Here is a 17,222-nt window from a genome sequence, read left to right on the forward strand (position 1 = left end):
ACGCATAGAAAACAGTGCAAACAATTTTTGCGGTCATCATTTGTCCAACACAGGTAGCCAAAAAGCATCTCATCACGGTTGACAAAAGAACTGCTGGCATTATAAACTCTACGAAAGCCTCAGCACACAGACATGGCTCAAAACTAAACCTGATGACCGATTCTAGCCACTATTCTTCCCTGGAAAGCAATGAAAAATAATTTGAATCTCTCTCTCTCTCTCTCTCTCTCTCTCCCAATCTATCTATCTATCTATATATATGTGTGTGTGTGTTAAAATCCGCAGTGCATGATCGACGACCCGCCATTTCGTTGCAACGCAAATCAAACAACACCATCTACCAACAAATGCTGGAGAGTAAGGAAATATTACCGTCATTGATTCAGATTTCAGTTCACTTTTTTCAAGTACTTTTTTAGAACGTTGAAAGTTTCGTGGTACACTGGGTATTATATCAATGACCCGGGTATAAGTTTGCAAACTGACAGGGTATCGGGTCTGCATTGAGACCTGGGTACAGGCGCATGCAGAGGTTGTAAAGAGGGGGGGGCAAAGAGAAGCGGGTATAGATCTCAAAAGCACAGTATCAATCATTGAGCCAGACCTCAAACTAGGAGGTGATATCCGGATTTCAATGTGGACAAATAATTGGCACACGTGGTTCCACGTTCTCCAACACTGCATTTTATAAATTTGAATATTAATCCTATTAAGGGCCTCGAACAACTTAATCAACTTAAAGATATTCATAATGTATGACGCATTTGTTCTTTTCTTTTCTTTTCTTTTCAAACGTTATTCATCAATATTGTTATACGGAATCCTTGTTGTTTTCTTAAATATTCTCACTTTCATGAAAATAATTAATGATACTGGTATTGTTATTAATGGAAGTAAATGTTTTCGAATGATATGTAACTATATCTCAGATGGGCAAATTTTACAGCTATACCTTTCAATGAACATTCATTGGAGATACAAACACATGGTAACATATTCATCAGTAAATGTTCAAAAACATTGAATGTGGTTGGCTATAAAATTGAAATCTGACACACACCAAAACAGAGTTGTCAGTCAGTTCTTTTAATTTATCGTTGTGAGATGTAAAAAGACGAATTTGTACTCCTCCCATTGTCACAACACATTCAGTTCAATAACAACACTCATGTTTTGCCTTTGTGTGCAATTTGGTAGAATTTCAAACTGTTCAGAAAATCCCAACTTCTTTTTCCTACTTAACATATGTATCACTGGTCCCAAAAATGAAATTTTCAATTGGTGTATTTTTAAAATGTTATTTATATGTTGAAGACACGTCGCATTAATTTCTTTAAAATATTTGTGACCATTATTCATGATAAGTTTACTTGCATCTGTTGAGTCATTTATGCATGATAAAAAAATTAAAGGATGAAAGAGATTAATTTTTTTTTGCAATCTTATACTTATATTTAAAAATGCATTTGAAGATCCCTAAAGTTTACTCGTTGATACAACTGATATACGGAGTTGGTATAATACAGACTTGGGAATATATTGTGTTTGTGAGAGTTTACTGTGTGACCCAATTAGCTTCATTGATTGAAATAAAGTTACAAAGATTCAATAACATGCAGCAATTGAAATATCACACCAAATACTGATCAACATTTATAAAACTTACAACACATAGATTCTCAATCAAAGATTGTACCCCCAAAAAAGAATACATAACCACCTGCACGAAGTGCAAACGAGATTAAAATCGAAGTGAAGAAAAAAGAAAAAAGATTCCATGTGAATGATATGCAAATGATAAAGCCTGCCTTAGAAAATTAAGAAACTAAAACCAGTACAAAATGTGTACTGAGTACATTTTCAAACAAAATGTCAACTTTAACAAGAGTTTATCGTAACATGTTTATGAACAGCACAATAGTATAATTTTATTTTTGATGAGTAATGTATGGTGGATGATTTGTAACATTTGACGTAAATTGGAACAAAGCTGCAAAATATGATAAATGCATGTAACTTGATTGTGTGTTCAGTATTATGAAAGTTTGAAACTTGGTTCGAATATTGTTATTTAAAAAATAAAAAAAGTTGTAAACAAAAAAATTCCAGCACGGTGTTGTAAACGCATGCCCATCTTCCTTGAGTGTTTCATGTTTTGTTTTTTTTCAGTTGTTTCGTGTAGTTTCACAACACACACATTCAATAAATTTGATCTACCATCACAGCAAGCTAAGTACCTTGTTTGCAAACGTAAATGCAATCGTGAAAGAACAAAGCTGAAGTCCACATTTTTGCAGTTGTTTCAACAACAGAATTGTGCTATTAATTCTGTTTCTCATGGTTTTTTTTTTTTTTTTTTTTTTTTTTTTACTTCGATCATTAATATTCATATGGTTAACAAATGAATCATGTGATCGAAATGCAGTGAATGTGGACAATACAACAATCAATAGATAGTAAAATAAATAGAGTAATGAATCAAAATATTTTTTGACGTAGTAATCTTTTACCGAATTACATTATTCGATGGATCTTTCTCCTAAAATGCCATCGATGTTTTATGGATCCCATTAATGGCCAAGGCTCTAAACCCGTTTACTGCTTAAAGGCTGTCACATTCACTAATCCATCCTAGTGAGTGAAGCTCTAGGATTCATCCATCCTAGGCTTATACTAGATGAAAGCACTATAATTTCATCCACAAATTGCCACGCGAATCGCCCGATATCATCTGTTACGCCAATGGGTCACATCCATCATTGAGAACGAAGTTCTCAAGTCTTGCCCAAAGTGCCCCCCCTACCTCATGTTCATGTCGCTAATATTAGCTTTAAAAGGAAGATGACACCATGCAATGTTTCCTTGCTCTCTACGCCCTGCATACATATTGTATTGGAGTCCTCAACCGGTGCAACCTGACCCTAAGTCTTGAACTTCTAGTAGATTTCATGGTCATTCGGTGAACTTTGATTTCGATATTTCATGATCAGAACTGTTATTAATATAATAATTATTAGTATGACCATTAATATTATTACAATTATTATTATTCTGATGGTTAGAGTTGTAGTAGGAGTAAAATATATTGTGGGTTGCGGGAAGCGAAGATCTGAGTGGCAAAAGGGGGGGGGCAATCCGTGGCAGCGGCCCTTCTGAGGCGTTTCCAGCTCGACCCCGGCCATTCCTCCTCGCACGCTCGCTCGCTCGCTCGCTCAGGGGTCGGTCGAGGTTGCCTGCCTGCATTGCGCGCTCCCTAGCTCTGCTCGATCTCGTGCATTTCACTGCTCCCATTACTTCGTTTTCGTCGCATTAGGTTTCATTGCAGGATTTCTGCGTGCTTCATTTCAGGTCTTGGAGGTATAATTATCATTTTTTTCATTTCGATTTGGTTATTTATTTTCGGGTTAGGGTGGGTGGAAGGGGGGAGTGGGAGGAGAGTGTGAGGACATCAGCTCGTACGCAACAAGTGGCGCGTTCAGGTCTCGAGGTGTTTCTTTCGATTGTTTTTAGACCGTTAGGTTTATTCGATGCTGGACAGAGTGAGAGAGCGAGAGAAGGGACTATCTGATAAGGAGGTGATGATGATGCGCGCGGAAGAGACCGCAAGAGAGGTGATTGATGCGAATGCGGATTGAATGGAGAGGAAGAGGAGGATGATGATGCATTGTGGAGGGAGATGAGGTGCGCAGGGACAGGGCCAGAAGAAGAGTGCTGCTGGAGTGGCCTGAAGAGCGGGCAGGATGAACTGAGGAGTTTCTGTGGAAGGTACGATTAGGGGTTCGCGATTGTTTGCGTTGCATTGATGTGGGACAGGTCATTGAGTTTGGAGGCGGTGCTCGTCGGTAGAGCTGGTGATGCGACTGCAGATGTGAAGCAGCCAGGGAAGTTCACTCGTGATGTGAATAAGAGGAGGCTGTATATGTGCACCAGGGAAAGGGAGAGAACAGGCTGATATAAGATCATGGTCGCCGCGGTGGCGCCTTCCTCCTCCCCAACTCCTGCAGGTAATGTGCAGGAGACACAGACGGAGAAGAAAAAGGAAGTAGGTAATGTACAGAATTATGGAGGCCTTCCTCCGGCGGAGAAGGTCAAAGTGGTCCGTAAAACACGAACTATGGAGATCACGTCTAGGTACAAGAGTGCCATTACTGCTCCTTCTCCTCCAGTGGCACCTGCAGGGAGTCGTCGCAATCCTTCACCTCTCAGTCGCAATCCGTCACCTCTTAGCCGCAATCCTTCCCCTGCTAGGCAACCGTCCCCGGCATCTTCTTCTCGCCAGCCCTCTCCCGTTAGAAATCGTAGCACTAGTTCCAGCTCTAGCATCAAAGGAGCTTCTGAGAGCCTTGTTCGTCATCCGTCCCCAACCTTGGGACGTAGTATCAATGCGCCGGAGGTCCTGAAACGCTCCTACTCGACGGAGAGGAGACGCCCATGGCCCGCTGTCACTCCGTCGTCGGAGAGCAAATCGACCCCGACGAGCTCTACTACGGACGGGTTGGCGTCGAGCACTAAGGTTCGGCCGCAGACTAGAGGCCCTGAATTGTGGCCTTCCATGTCTGCAGCTAAGCAGAGTGCAGACTCCAACGATGACAATGTGAGTGACTGCCTGTCGGAGGGGGGAACGGAGAAAGAGGCACCGAGTAAAATCCCTAAGCCTGCCCTAAACTCTGCAGGAAATGGAAATGGGAATGGACATGTCTTAGGATCTCCTTCTCGAAAAGGCTCTCCTATGCGGCGTCAGAGCATTGATCAGGCTGAGACAACGCGACCTACAGAAAACTCTCATTCGAAGCCAGACCAGCAGAGATGGCCTGGCATGAGCACAGGGAAGGTGTCTGGTGGAACCATGACTAGGAGCATGGATCTCAATGTAGATAGGGAACGCCCTCTTGCGCGATCTTCAACAATGACGGCACAGAGTCGCCCCGGAACCCCTTCGTCTCGTATAAAAGCTACTCCCTCTAGGAGTTTCAATCGATCTGTGAATGAAGCCCCTGTTGCAACACCTGGTCAAACCTTGTCAAGGCGCAATCCCACTCCTACTAGAGGTAGAACAGGGACGACGGAGAATGCAGCCCGGGAGCCTGGACCTAGTACTAATGGTAATGGTGCCCATCCCAGTAGTAATGCAACAGGTCCAGGAGAACACGCCACTCATGCCCGGCGGCTTTCACAGGAATCAGTTGCAACTGTGGATTCTCTCTCTACACCCCAGGAGAATATGTCGGACACTGAGAGCGTGTCCTCAGGTGGCTCTATACCTGGGAGTCGGGCTGGAAGGGGAACAACAGTACCTGCTCGCGTGTGGCAGGACATGAATGGTAGAATACGGCGCTTTTCTGAAGGGGATCGAAGTCGGTCATCAGACGTTGATCTTCCTGCAGTCGCTATAGCTCCTGTCAAGACAGTTAGACGCACCAAAGTATTGCCCTACCAACCTGCTGCAAGTATGCTCATGAATCAGAGCATGAATGGGAGCACGACGTCTGCCTGGGCACTCTCTCCTGGTCGGGCGTCAGGCAATTCAGCCCCATCAACACCACATCCACCATCTTCACCCTCGCATTCGAAGGGCACGTCACCATTGAGGGGATTGCCCAGCCCACAGAGGTCACGGCCCGTCCATGGATCTGCGGCGGCACTAGCAGGCACCGCTCGAAATTTCGCTGGTACTACACTGAGTTTTGGAATCGATGGTCGAAGCAGAGGAAAGAAAACATTAACACAGCAGGAAGAAGCTCAACTCCTGAGGATCCTGCACAATCGCTGGCTACAATGGCGGTTCGTAAATGCACGAGCTGAAGCAGTTATGAGTGCTCAAAAGGCAGCTGCAGAGGTACATAATTCTATTGGAATCTCTGTTGATGGAAATAGTTGCTGAAAACGTTTGAACAATACCTACAGAATAAGTTTTGTATATAAACAGTTTAAAACTGAGCCTTCCCTATCAGTCGGGTTCCGTCTTTGCTGTCAGATGCCACTCTTGCTGAGCATATTTTTAGCGCTCCTTTAGCTTGTTATTGCTGCCAAGCTTCCTGGTTTGGACTCTTCTACTTATTTTGATGGAAAGAACGTAGAAGAGCTCTATACGCTCACGTCAGGTTGGAAAAGTAACTTACTACCATGTCCAACTCTTGGGCACTTAAGTGTTCTTACTCGTATGGGCCGATTTGAACCACTACTCTTACCACTCACTCAATATTGATAGATCCCTGTATTTCCTACATACGTGGATTCGTTCCGGAATTGTGCTCTCTCTCTCTCCTTCTCTCTCTCTCTCTCTCTCTCTCTCTCTCTCTCTCTCTGACTAGGCGAATCCTGTACTTGCAACTTATATGCATGTCGGGATCTGTTTTGGAGTTTCCAGAGGCAGCTATACAATGTGTGGTTGAAAACATCGGAGTTGCGCACGTCAGTAGCTATGCAGCGGATTAAACTCCAGCAAGCACGCCAAGCTCACAAGCTCCGCTCTATTCTGTCTACTCATGTAAGCAATGCCTGTTTATTTCTGCTAAAGCACAATCTACTATCGGTGTGGTTTGGAACGTTCCCTGAACAATGGACATTTGATGAGTTGATGATCGTAATCGGCTTGTACGATCCTTTGGGTGAGCTTCTCTTGCTTTTTTCTCATAATATGAGCTTATCAATCTCCATCGTTGCCGAAAGTTTACGAGGTTTACTATTTCTCGCAGGCAACCCATTTAGAAGATTGGGAAACATTAGAGGAGGAGCACTCGAATGCATTGACGGGATGCATGGAAGCTTTGGAATCGGCAATTTTGAGAGTCCCAGTAACAGGAGGTGCTCGAGTAAGTGAGCTGTCCAGTATTTTATTTTTTATTTTTTTTAATCTTAATTTTAATTTTAATCAAATAGATCCATCGTCAAATTATGACATGATTGTCCTGAATCTCTCTTCAATGTGCGACGCAGTGGCCTTAGTCTACACTGTTAGTACTCGCTCCCAACATTTAGCTCACGGTAATCTTGAGGGTGATGCAAATGTGTACAACTGTTGAAGTTAAAAGTCATAAAACGCCATTTTTTAATCTCGCACTTAGCACAGGAGTGCCTCTAATATTTGGGTTTCTCTACCAGTTTCGTAGTAAGATGAACCTATATTTAGAGTAAACGCAGCAGCTGTGTTCATGTATATTCTTCTTTTACAACTTAAGAGTTACAAATTTTTATTACTTCGATCTGTTTATCACCGTAGTAGAATGTGGTCGTGAATTCCTTAATCACTATCTCTGATGTTCCTGCTCTGAAATTGCATGCAGGCTGATGTGCAAGCTGTTAAGGAAGCTCTTAACTCAGCGGTAGATGTACTAAATGCAGTTGAAGCATCTGTACATTTCCTTCTACCCAAAGTGAGTTTGTTCTCAAGAGAATCACTAGAATTATTTGCAAGAAGATGTGTATGCATTGCATTTGGTTGGATGGATTGATTGCAGAATTTTTACACACATCTTTTCGAAGGTTGTGGGAATTTGGCTACGCTTTTTCTTGACAATCATTTTTCACCGTGCAGACAGACAGTATGGAAGCGCTTTTATCACAGTTGGCAGAGACAGCAGCACAAGAGAGAGCTTTGTTAGAGGAGTGTGGAGACCTCTTGTCTGTAGCCGCTGCTTTAGAAGTAAGCAACAAGTGCAATTACCCATCAATTTTGGACATGATCAAGATGTGACCTGTATTATCAGCAAGTTCAGTGTTTGCGTCGGAACGACTATTGAGGCTTTGGAGTCAGTCCTTGATTGGCATGGAAAATTTTATGTAGTATTTCACTTGAAAGGAAACAGTTTCCAATCGTCATACTGTCATGTTTTTTAGTAGATAAGTTTTAATCAGTTTGATTCTTGTGGATTGATGGATAAGCAGGTAGAGGAGCGTAGTTTGCGCACTCATCTGATCCAGCTGGAGAATGAAAGACAAAGACTGTTCAAAGCTGAATCCTTGAATGGTACTTTGAATGCATCTTCCTCATACCTATCCACGCCATAAGGTCAATCTTCTTTACTTGATTGCCTTAAGATTAACATTGGCTCGAGAGCCTGCTGCCTCCTACCTAGGAGATTCCTGGAAGCTTGGACTAGTGCAAGTTTTCAAGAGGAGAGCTTGGCTCATTAAGCTTCTGATGCGAACTGGGTTGTGTGAAGAAACTGGGAAGTGATATTACAGCTGGCGGATGGCCCAAATGCATTGTCCCTGCATTACGAGAATGAGGTTTAAGTGAAGTCCATGGGATGCACTTTCTCTTACGATTTGGCGCCAGCTTCTACTCTCAAGGCAGCATTTGTGTAAAATACGCTGATTAACCAAGGCCGTTCTATCACAGATCTAGGCCCTTCAGTCTTTCTAGGGTATTAATGCAATCCTGTCCGTCCGGATTTCTCTTGTCCAGTGCTTCTAAACTGAGAAAAGGCTATAGATTCAAGGTCTTGAAATGAATCTGACGAATCATGGATGGTTGCCAGAAAGAAATTAACACATTAATTGCTGCGGATCTGGTGACAAGTTGCCTTGTTCTTTACCATGAATGCTATATGAGGAGCACTCGGCCGAGTCTTCTCGTTCTGTTTACACCGCATCTTTTGGCATATTAGTTGACTGGAGGTTCTGGGTTTGCCACTGGTCAGGAGTGTGCAATGGTTCTCAGTGCTTTTGTGTACAAGATGCATTACGGAAGCCCTGTTTCCATGACGCAGCAATTATTTCTTTCATGCATCACAGTAAATCGTGTTGGTTGAAGGAGCACTTTCCAGGTCGTATCGGAGTAGAAAATTGTATACAGGTGACTGGATGTCTTGGTCTCATGACAGCCCTTATGGAAAACGTCTTGATTATGCTCACTTCCGCATATTTGTTCCTGTTGACGCCTATTCAGCTGCCAACACGCTTTGTCTTCTTTCTTCTTTTCTCCCTACTCCTTCACCCCCTCTTTTCTCTTTTGTCCATTTCCAGAGATGTTTTTCCTATTCACCCAACATTTTAGTAGGTTTTGCAAGGTATGCACTTTCAATAATTTTTCAACCACACGCATAATGAATCGGTAGTGACAAGAATGCCAATTCATTCAAGTTGAAGTACTATGGAACATATTTTAAATTTAAATGACCCTTTACTCCAAAAATCTATAAACGTATTATCCTCAGACACATGTACATACACACAAACCTTTATCGAGTAGTGAAATCGAGAGCAACAGACAACTTTAATCAGAAATGAGGAAGACCATCACGAGTATTAACATTGAGAACCGCAGAATGGTAGTGTAGAAAATCATATGATACGCAATGCAAAGCAAAGCACGGAGCATCACATGAAAACAAACAAACATGCAGTGAGAGAGAGGGTCTGCAAATGGGTCGCAGCCCTAATCGGAAGCACAGCCACCTCCCCCCAGGCCCCAACACGCAGCTGGGTTGTGCCGAGCAAGGGCTTGCATTCACGTCGGTGGGGTTGTCTGCATTTGCCTGATTGATTTATAGCTGGCGATGGCGGCCCTTTCTCCCAGAGATGCAGCGGCCGTTCTCGCCAGTGCCATACCTCCGCCGAAGAAGGCAGCCAACCTGCTCGATCCTTTCAGCTTGAAGCGCGTTCTCGACGACACTACGTCCGAGGTTCCTCCCCCCTTTCCTTTGATAACTCTCGTTGTGAATGTTCCGTTCCTTCTCGTTCCGAGACTCTGGATCGGAGCAGCTTGTTGGATTCCCGTTAAGTTTCCACCACTGTAGAGTGCCTTGCATTTAAATGCTAGTATTTCGTCACGTGGGACTATTGTGTTGTGAATTAAGAGATTTGTTGTCTCTACAATTAGACTTTAATCAATTTCCGTATTAATCTACAGATGTCCGGACGTATTGTCTACCTAGTTTAAGTCTTACAATCCTGTAGCGTTTAGCTGCCTGTGACTCTATTTCATGCACGTTCCTAATTTTAGTTGTGTGCGTGTTGAACGCTCACTTGGAAGTCATTTGAGTGTGGCCACCAGAGTTTAGAGCAATTGCTTCATAGTCCAGTTGCCGTCACTGGCAATATATCCAGGTGGAGGAATGTGCGTGTTTATTTTGAAAGTTTGGTTATGTTCGTGCTCTAAGGACAGCATCTCTTTGGGCGAATTGCGGTGATCAACAGGGTAGTTGGATGAGATCTCTTCAATGTATCCTTGGGGTCAATTCACTCCGCACCATCGTCGAACACGCAGCTCTGGCAATTGGTTAGGGTCATGTAGCATTCTTATTAGACTTTGCGGTGTCTAATTGCGAGTCGGGTGCATCATGGATTTTCAGGTTGTACTCGAGCGAGGCTACGTTGAAAATGTGAAGTTGAGCAATCTGAAGATGTCGATAGGCGTGATCACGTGCGCCATTGCCTTAGCTGCTCAATTTTACCCCAAGAAGTTTCCCGAGAATAAGACCTTTTTAATTGGATGCATCATCTTATATCCTCCTCTCACTTATCAGTGTTTGATAAGTTTTGATTAAACTGTTGGGACGAATCAAAATGCCTTATCGTGTTGTGGAGTTCTATATTCTTGAAATGGAATCATCCTTGACTATGGCAAGTATGTGATTTTTAATGTCATCCTACAATATGTCAATTTAACCAAAGAGAAACAGTATATTCTGTTCACCCATCCTTTCCCGGTATGTCTCCTAATCTCTACTTCATGGCGTGTTTGTTTCTGAAATTGCTGTTTATCGTGCTTCTACTGGAAAAAGTTGGTTATGATGAATCTTGTATGGAGCATTAACAAGAAGAGGAATGGCCGATCAGAAACCATCAGAGTTCTAGAGACTAATTTTTATGAAAATGTTTTGTACTTTTTTGATATCAGCGAGTTGAACGGATTTGCAGTTTGTATCGTGACCCCCTTTTCCCTCGCCCAGTATGTGACCATCCGAGTAGCTGATGCATCTCTTTGAATCCTGTGTATGTCCCCCGCAACCACTGATTTACATATGGGCATTGCAGGGGTCATTTAGTGGTACAGGATTGGCGATTTCCTCAAAATTACCCAGGTCTTCGGACATGTACACGCTACGGATAGAAAGTGCAGATTCTCAACACATTTTGGCTCTCCCTCCTGTAGAGCTTACGAAGAGTGTAACCAAGTGGTAAGTTTCCTTTTTTTTTTTTTTTTTTTTTTTTTTTGTTTTTGTTTTTGTTTTTGTTTTTTTTTCAGGTTGTCCTGGTGATTTTTCTCCGTCTCTGTACTTATATATATATATATATATATTTCTCAAGGGTAACAAGTGGGTAGTAGTTAAGGTTTTTGTAGTCAGTACTATCATGACACATTGTCCAGGTTTACTGCACAAACCCTGTTTCTTTACACTACATCCTATGTTTTAGGATGAAGCAGGATTTCTATGGGACTGGGGATCAAATCTTTAATACCGAGTAGACTGTCGGAGATTTTGTATTCAATACACTTCTTGCATGCTCTGATGTTCTGGTACTGATGTACCAATGGATGGTTTTTCTTATTTTGCTACAGGTTACTTACAATTCTAGTTGTGTACCTACTCAGGTTTACAAAGGATGGAGTTCTGGCCGAGGACATCTTTTGGGACGACGTTGAGAGTTTGCTGGATACGTATGAGAACGAGTCTCGCAAGTCGAAGTGAAAAAAACAAACAAACAAACAAACAAACAGATGACGCCGAGAAATGTCAATGCTTTCGTTGTTCGGAATCTCTACTTTTGCAGCATGATTCTTTTGAAAATCCTTTTCGACTGGAACTCACGCACTGTTATTATCAAAGGGAGTACGTGCTTGAGATTGCCCCATGTCAACGTTGAGCACTTGGGCATTGTCAGTGTCTGAGGCATCAAAAATATGCAGAGGATCGCAACTTGTGTACTTCCCACATCCGAAGACCTAGCTCAAGCGTGACGGTATTTCTGATCGATGAACTCTAAAGAGGCTGGTTGATTGGTTGTTTCTTTGTTTGTGTATCTACTTCACTGCCTTTCAGATTTCATCCATTCTCCTAATCCTTCCCATTAATTCGAAATTGGTGAGAGTGAATTTGTGGATGTGGTATTGGAGATGTGATACTCTGTGGTTAGCAAGTCTAGTTAGCAGTGCCACATCTTTGCAACATATGTAGCGGGAGTCTTCTTTTGAAATTGATTCTGAATGCCTTAGAAATCAGCAGTTGCGACTCCATCAATTTTTAGTGCACTCAGAGGTGCCACGAGAGACTCAAACAGTTAAGTGTTTTTGTTTTTATTTTTTGTTGTAAAATAAGAATAAATTTTGTAGTTTTTGAAAATTTGAAAATTCGAAGAAAAATGGTTCAAAAAATCGACTACATTATTGGTGGAGTCTTCAAAATGAACAGATTCAGAATTTTACTTCCATATTTATTTAATTCTCAGGATTGGACATTGGTATAAAAATTAAAATGAATTGTGTTGTCTTTATAATAGGTTACAAAGTATATTGACATCATTTAGTGCTGTATTCAATTCATGCTGTCTAGATAATCATTCTTAAGTTCATGTAAAGAAGATGAAAGATTGTTAAACGTGCAGAGCCAAATTCATTTGGCTAAAAAGTCAGATCAATTTTGTACTCCAGATGTGATTATCATATTATCTGTTTTTCAAAAAATGTAGCTTTAAAAATGAGTTTTTTCTTTTTCTTTTTCTTTTTATTTTTTATAAATAAAATTTGCCAAGTAAACGTTACGAAAGGATTTACACATAACTAAGATGCTCCAACTCATGAGAATTAGTAAATGCTGTTTAAGTATTTGTGATTAATAATAGAAAAAATTATAGACGTTCATCTAGTGTGGGTATATATATACATTTTGATAAATATAATGATTCAAATGGAATTTCTATATTCATTTTAATTCATATATTATTCATGTTTTTTAAATTTCTAAATGTTTGTTTAGTCAATGTTTCTATTTACCAAGACTTTTTAATATTGCTATTCTTTAATTGAATATAAGTTCAATTACCATGCTTATTTTAGAATTTAAGATATAAATATTTGAATTGTTGTATTAATATTCAATGGATTTATCAATGTAAGTATGTATTTTTAAATAAATTGACAATCAATCTACATGTATCAATATGTTTTAATACTTGTGTATATATTTAACATGTAAATTGTCTTTTTAATCCATATTTTAATTGACTTAAATTTTATTCCAATCTATTAAATCCTTCAATCTAAAAAGAGCAATACTTTTATTATTATTTTGGATAGGAAGTTATTATTTGGCTTGTTATATTTCAAGTAGTATTATACAAGGATAAGGAAATAAATGTATATATAGGTTTTTTCTATCATTTATTTGGATAAAATAATAGAAGGAACTTATAATAGAAAAAAGTATGATTGCAAGCCACAATAACTATATTCAAAGGATGTAAGTGGAGTTGGAGCCATATCTTTTATTTGCTAAATGGGAGGCCAAAACACCTTAAAAGACAATAGAAAAGACTTAAAAGGAAAAATAGTAGGAAGGAAGGAATATCAAAAATGTATAAATATAAGATGAGAAGAAATGAAGATTCGGAAGAAGCATTCATAAAGGAAGAAGACTCCTATGGGCAAACGTGTGCATGTTAGAGTGTAAGAGAGAGAAGAATTACAAAGAATGAGATAAGGAAGAATAAAAGAATATGAAAAATTAGAAAGGAAGAGAAACTTATTTCTTTACTTTATTTATTTTATTTATTTATTTTATTTATTATTATTATTATTTTTTTCTTTCTTTTCTTTCTTTCTTTTTCTTTCCTTTCTTAAGAATACTAGAGAGAGAAGAATTAGGAGAAAAAAGAGGATAAAAAAATAAAAATAAAAAGGTAAAAAGCTCCTATTTTCTTCCTTCTTTCCTTGCCTTCTATTTCTTTTCTTTTCTTTTCTTTTCTTCTACATATTTTTTTCTTTTTCTTGAGATAGTGCAAGAAAGAAAAGAATTAAAAAAAAAGAGGAAGAAAAGAAGAAGAATTAGAAAGAATAAGAAGCTCCTTCTATCTTTCTTTGCTTTCCTTCTGTTCCTCCTCATCCATTTTTTGCCTTCCCTTTTCTTTCTTTTCCTTGAAAGAGTATAAGGTGGAAGCAAATTATAAAGAAGATGAAGAAAAGTAGAATGAAATTAGGAATAATAAAAAAACTAATCTTTTTTTTTCATCTCTTCCTATGTCAAGGACAAGAACTTGATGAAGGCAAATAAATAAGTGAGACTTTTTTCAAAAAAAGATGAAAAATAAAATAAATAAATATATATATTAAAAAGAAACTAAAATAGCTATTGCCAAAAAATAAAAAAACTACAGATCCTTGAAACTAGACTAGAAATTAGAAAGGAGTTGATAAGAATGAAGAAAGCTTCACTCTTGTCTCTATATATACTTTCTACTTAAGAGCTACATGGCGATATTCTATAAGATTACCAACACTTATTTAATTTATGAAAGACATATCTCAACTTGCAAGGCAAGTTTCTTCTATGTGTATTGCATTGTTAGCTTGTACTATAAGCTACCAATACGTCTGATACATGGCTAACTTGTTGGATAAGTTTCTAATCTACTAATCACCTATAGACATGTATAAAGCTGAAATTGCATCTACAAAGCTTTTATAAAGTTTTTTTTTAAAAGATATTATAAAATTAATTTATTTTTATCTATTTTTATCTATTCATATTATTTAAATAATTATTAGAGTAAAAAAAATTAAAAATAGAATTAATTAATTAATTATTATATTAGAATAAATATTAATAAAGATATATTTATAATTATATATATATATATATATATATATATATGAATGAATCCTATTAACAAGAAGTGTTATAATTGTTAGAAATAAAAAACTGAATTTGTATAAAAAAATATTATTTAAAATAATTAATTATTAGAATATCTATTTAATATAAAATTTAATATATTTTTTATTAGGTCGATAAATAGATATAAAAATTTTAATAAAAAAAATTATAATTTATTAGAAATGGAAATTTAAAGAAAGAGAAGAAGTTTGGCAATAAGCATATAGAAAGAAGAATTGAGGCTTTGGATATCAAGTGGTGACTTGGAGTTTATGGAGGTAGATGGATGATAAGGTGCTTGGTGGCACTTAGGAGGTTCTAAGTCCAAAATTCTATGGTAGTACATGAAAAAGAAGGAGAAAAAATATTCTCCAAAAATCCTCAATTAATTTATTGGAGATATTTAAAGGATTGGCCCCACAATGCTTGCATCAAAGGATTATGTTGGGAGATAAGGGCACTTATTACTTATGGAGGGGAACAAAAAATCTCTCTTAATATTAACATGATATGTGATGCCTATGTCTTTTATATATTTGTCTTTTTGATAAATTGGTATATAACTTCCTCTTAAAAAGAAGAAGCTACAAGTTGGTAGTGGCTTGAAGTGAAATGGCATCAATCCTCTAAAATATTCAATTTATTTTTTTATTTTTTATTTTTTTTAATATATAAAGTAAAAAAAAAATAAAAAATAAAAAAATTAGAATTTAGGATTTAGGATTTAGAAGTAGGACTTAAGGTTTAGAATTTAGAAGTAGGGTTTAAGATTTAGGAGTAGGGTTTAAGATTTAGGAGTAGGGTTTAAGATTTAGGATTTAAAATAGGATTGAGGATTTTGAAAGATTGATAATTTTTTTAGAAAAGAAATATAAAGATTCTCTTAGGAGGTTTTATTTTTTTATATTTTTGTTTTAGAAATTATTAATGAAGGAAATTTGTTTGATATAAGAGGCAAGTGAGTTTATAAAAGAATCTTATTTATGAAGTATTATGCATGTTTTAAAGTTATAAGATACTAGAGCAATTAGTAGTAGTCAAAAGCTTGGTGTTTTTTTAAGGCAAATTCTCTCTCCATGATAGTGTCACAAAATATAAAAACTTATAATGAAGGATGGAAGATAGAATTTAATCTCTATTGAACATCATTTGTTTTATACCAGGAAATAATTTGATATTTTATCTCGATTTTAATGGGTGTTGTTGATGAAAAATTTAAATTTCTTCTTCTACATTTACAAGATTCTTTGATTTTTTTAATGTGCATTTATTAATATGAAATCTGTGCCAATGAACAAGATATTTCAACCTATTTTGGCACCATCTTGAGTCTAAGAGGTCTTCTACCTCAAATCCTTGATTATTATATACTTTTGTAGAAGGCAATAGTATTTGTCTTCTTTCCAAGATATTTACTCTCTCATATGGCTTAAAAAGAGACACATGAAATACAAGATGGATCTTTATAGACTATGAACTCTCAATTATGCTCCAAAAATTAATTTTTTTTATTTTCCTATTTTATGATAATTGAGCATGTTAGATTAGGATTTATATAAATAAAATTTAATTTTATAGAATTTTTAGGATTGCAACCTTTGATGGTATAAATTATAGCCTAACTCTTTGAATTAGATTAATTAGGATCAAAATGATAAGAGTTAAAAAATTAGAATAGCAACTTAATTAGCTTTAATAATTTAGAGGTTATTAGTTATTACTATGAATGTTGACTAAAAGCCTATGAGTTTGCCTATAATTATTTCATATGATTTAGAATGAGTTAGAATTATAATTTTTTAAAAGATTTAGTGAAGTTTACTAATGACAATTTTGAAATTTCCTCCAATTCAATAAATTCAAGTGGCATAGTGGTTCTTTTAATTAATGGAAGCCTTTTTCATGAAATGGTGGCATTTGATTCACCCTATGGAGTGAAGAAAACAAGATCAGCACCCTCTCCTTCAAAATACAAGTGGAGCAATGAAATTCTCATTTTGAAGGATTTTACAAGAATTGCTAAGATCATTATAGGTAGAAACTTTCATAGAAATTGCAGTTGACCATGGATTGAGGCATGTGAGTAGTCGATTATTGCATGAAAAGGTGTTTTCATCACAATGGTGAATTTAGATTTACCAAAAGGTGCTTTCTTGACCACTTACAAGAGCTATTAGCCTCAGTAACGAAATTAGCTCTTAGATAAATGAAGGCCATAGATCTACATTAAGGATCCTAGAGATCAAGGGTGGAAATGTGGTCGCCCTTCCACAACCCACTATTCAATTTTATAAGAGTGGCTTGGTTTCTCAAGCCCTCTCTTTCTCTCCTCTTTTGATGAAGGGCGAAGCCATGCTAAATTTTGGCCCTAAATCCTAATCTTAATTTTGTTTTTGATTTTTAATC

General features: G+C 37.7%; 2 protein-coding genes across 2 annotated transcripts; both read left to right on the forward strand.

The window, feature by feature from the left end:
• The first annotated feature begins 3,162 nt into the window (after positions 1-3,162).
• Positions 3,163-8,593, forward strand: LOC112276748 (uncharacterized). The gene is made up of 6 exons (XM_024508388.3): positions 3,163-5,836; positions 6,368-6,487; positions 6,696-6,812; positions 7,284-7,373; positions 7,535-7,642; positions 7,885-8,593. The coding sequence occupies exons 1-6, from the start codon at positions 3,962-3,964 to the stop codon at positions 8,005-8,007; spliced, it is 2,433 nt and encodes an 810-aa protein (XP_024364156.1). The 5' UTR covers positions 3,163-3,961; the 3' UTR covers positions 8,008-8,593.
• Positions 8,594-9,265: 672 nt separating this feature from the next.
• On the forward strand, positions 9,266-12,287 carry LOC112276749 (signal peptidase complex subunit 2). The gene is made up of 5 exons (XM_024508389.3): positions 9,266-9,626; positions 10,296-10,447; positions 10,571-10,652; positions 10,981-11,123; positions 11,540-12,287. Exons 1-5 carry the CDS (start codon positions 9,501-9,503, stop codon positions 11,634-11,636), a joined length of 600 nt encoding a protein of 199 aa, XP_024364157.1. The 5' UTR covers positions 9,266-9,500; the 3' UTR covers positions 11,637-12,287.
• Positions 12,288-17,222: the final 4,935 nt, after the last annotated feature.

Source organism: Physcomitrium patens, chromosome 24 (genome assembly GCF_059467195.1).
Source record: "Physcomitrium patens ecotype Gransden chromosome 24, ASM5946719v1, whole genome shotgun sequence".
Taxonomy (NCBI): Eukaryota; Viridiplantae; Streptophyta; class Bryopsida; order Funariales; family Funariaceae; genus Physcomitrium; species Physcomitrium patens.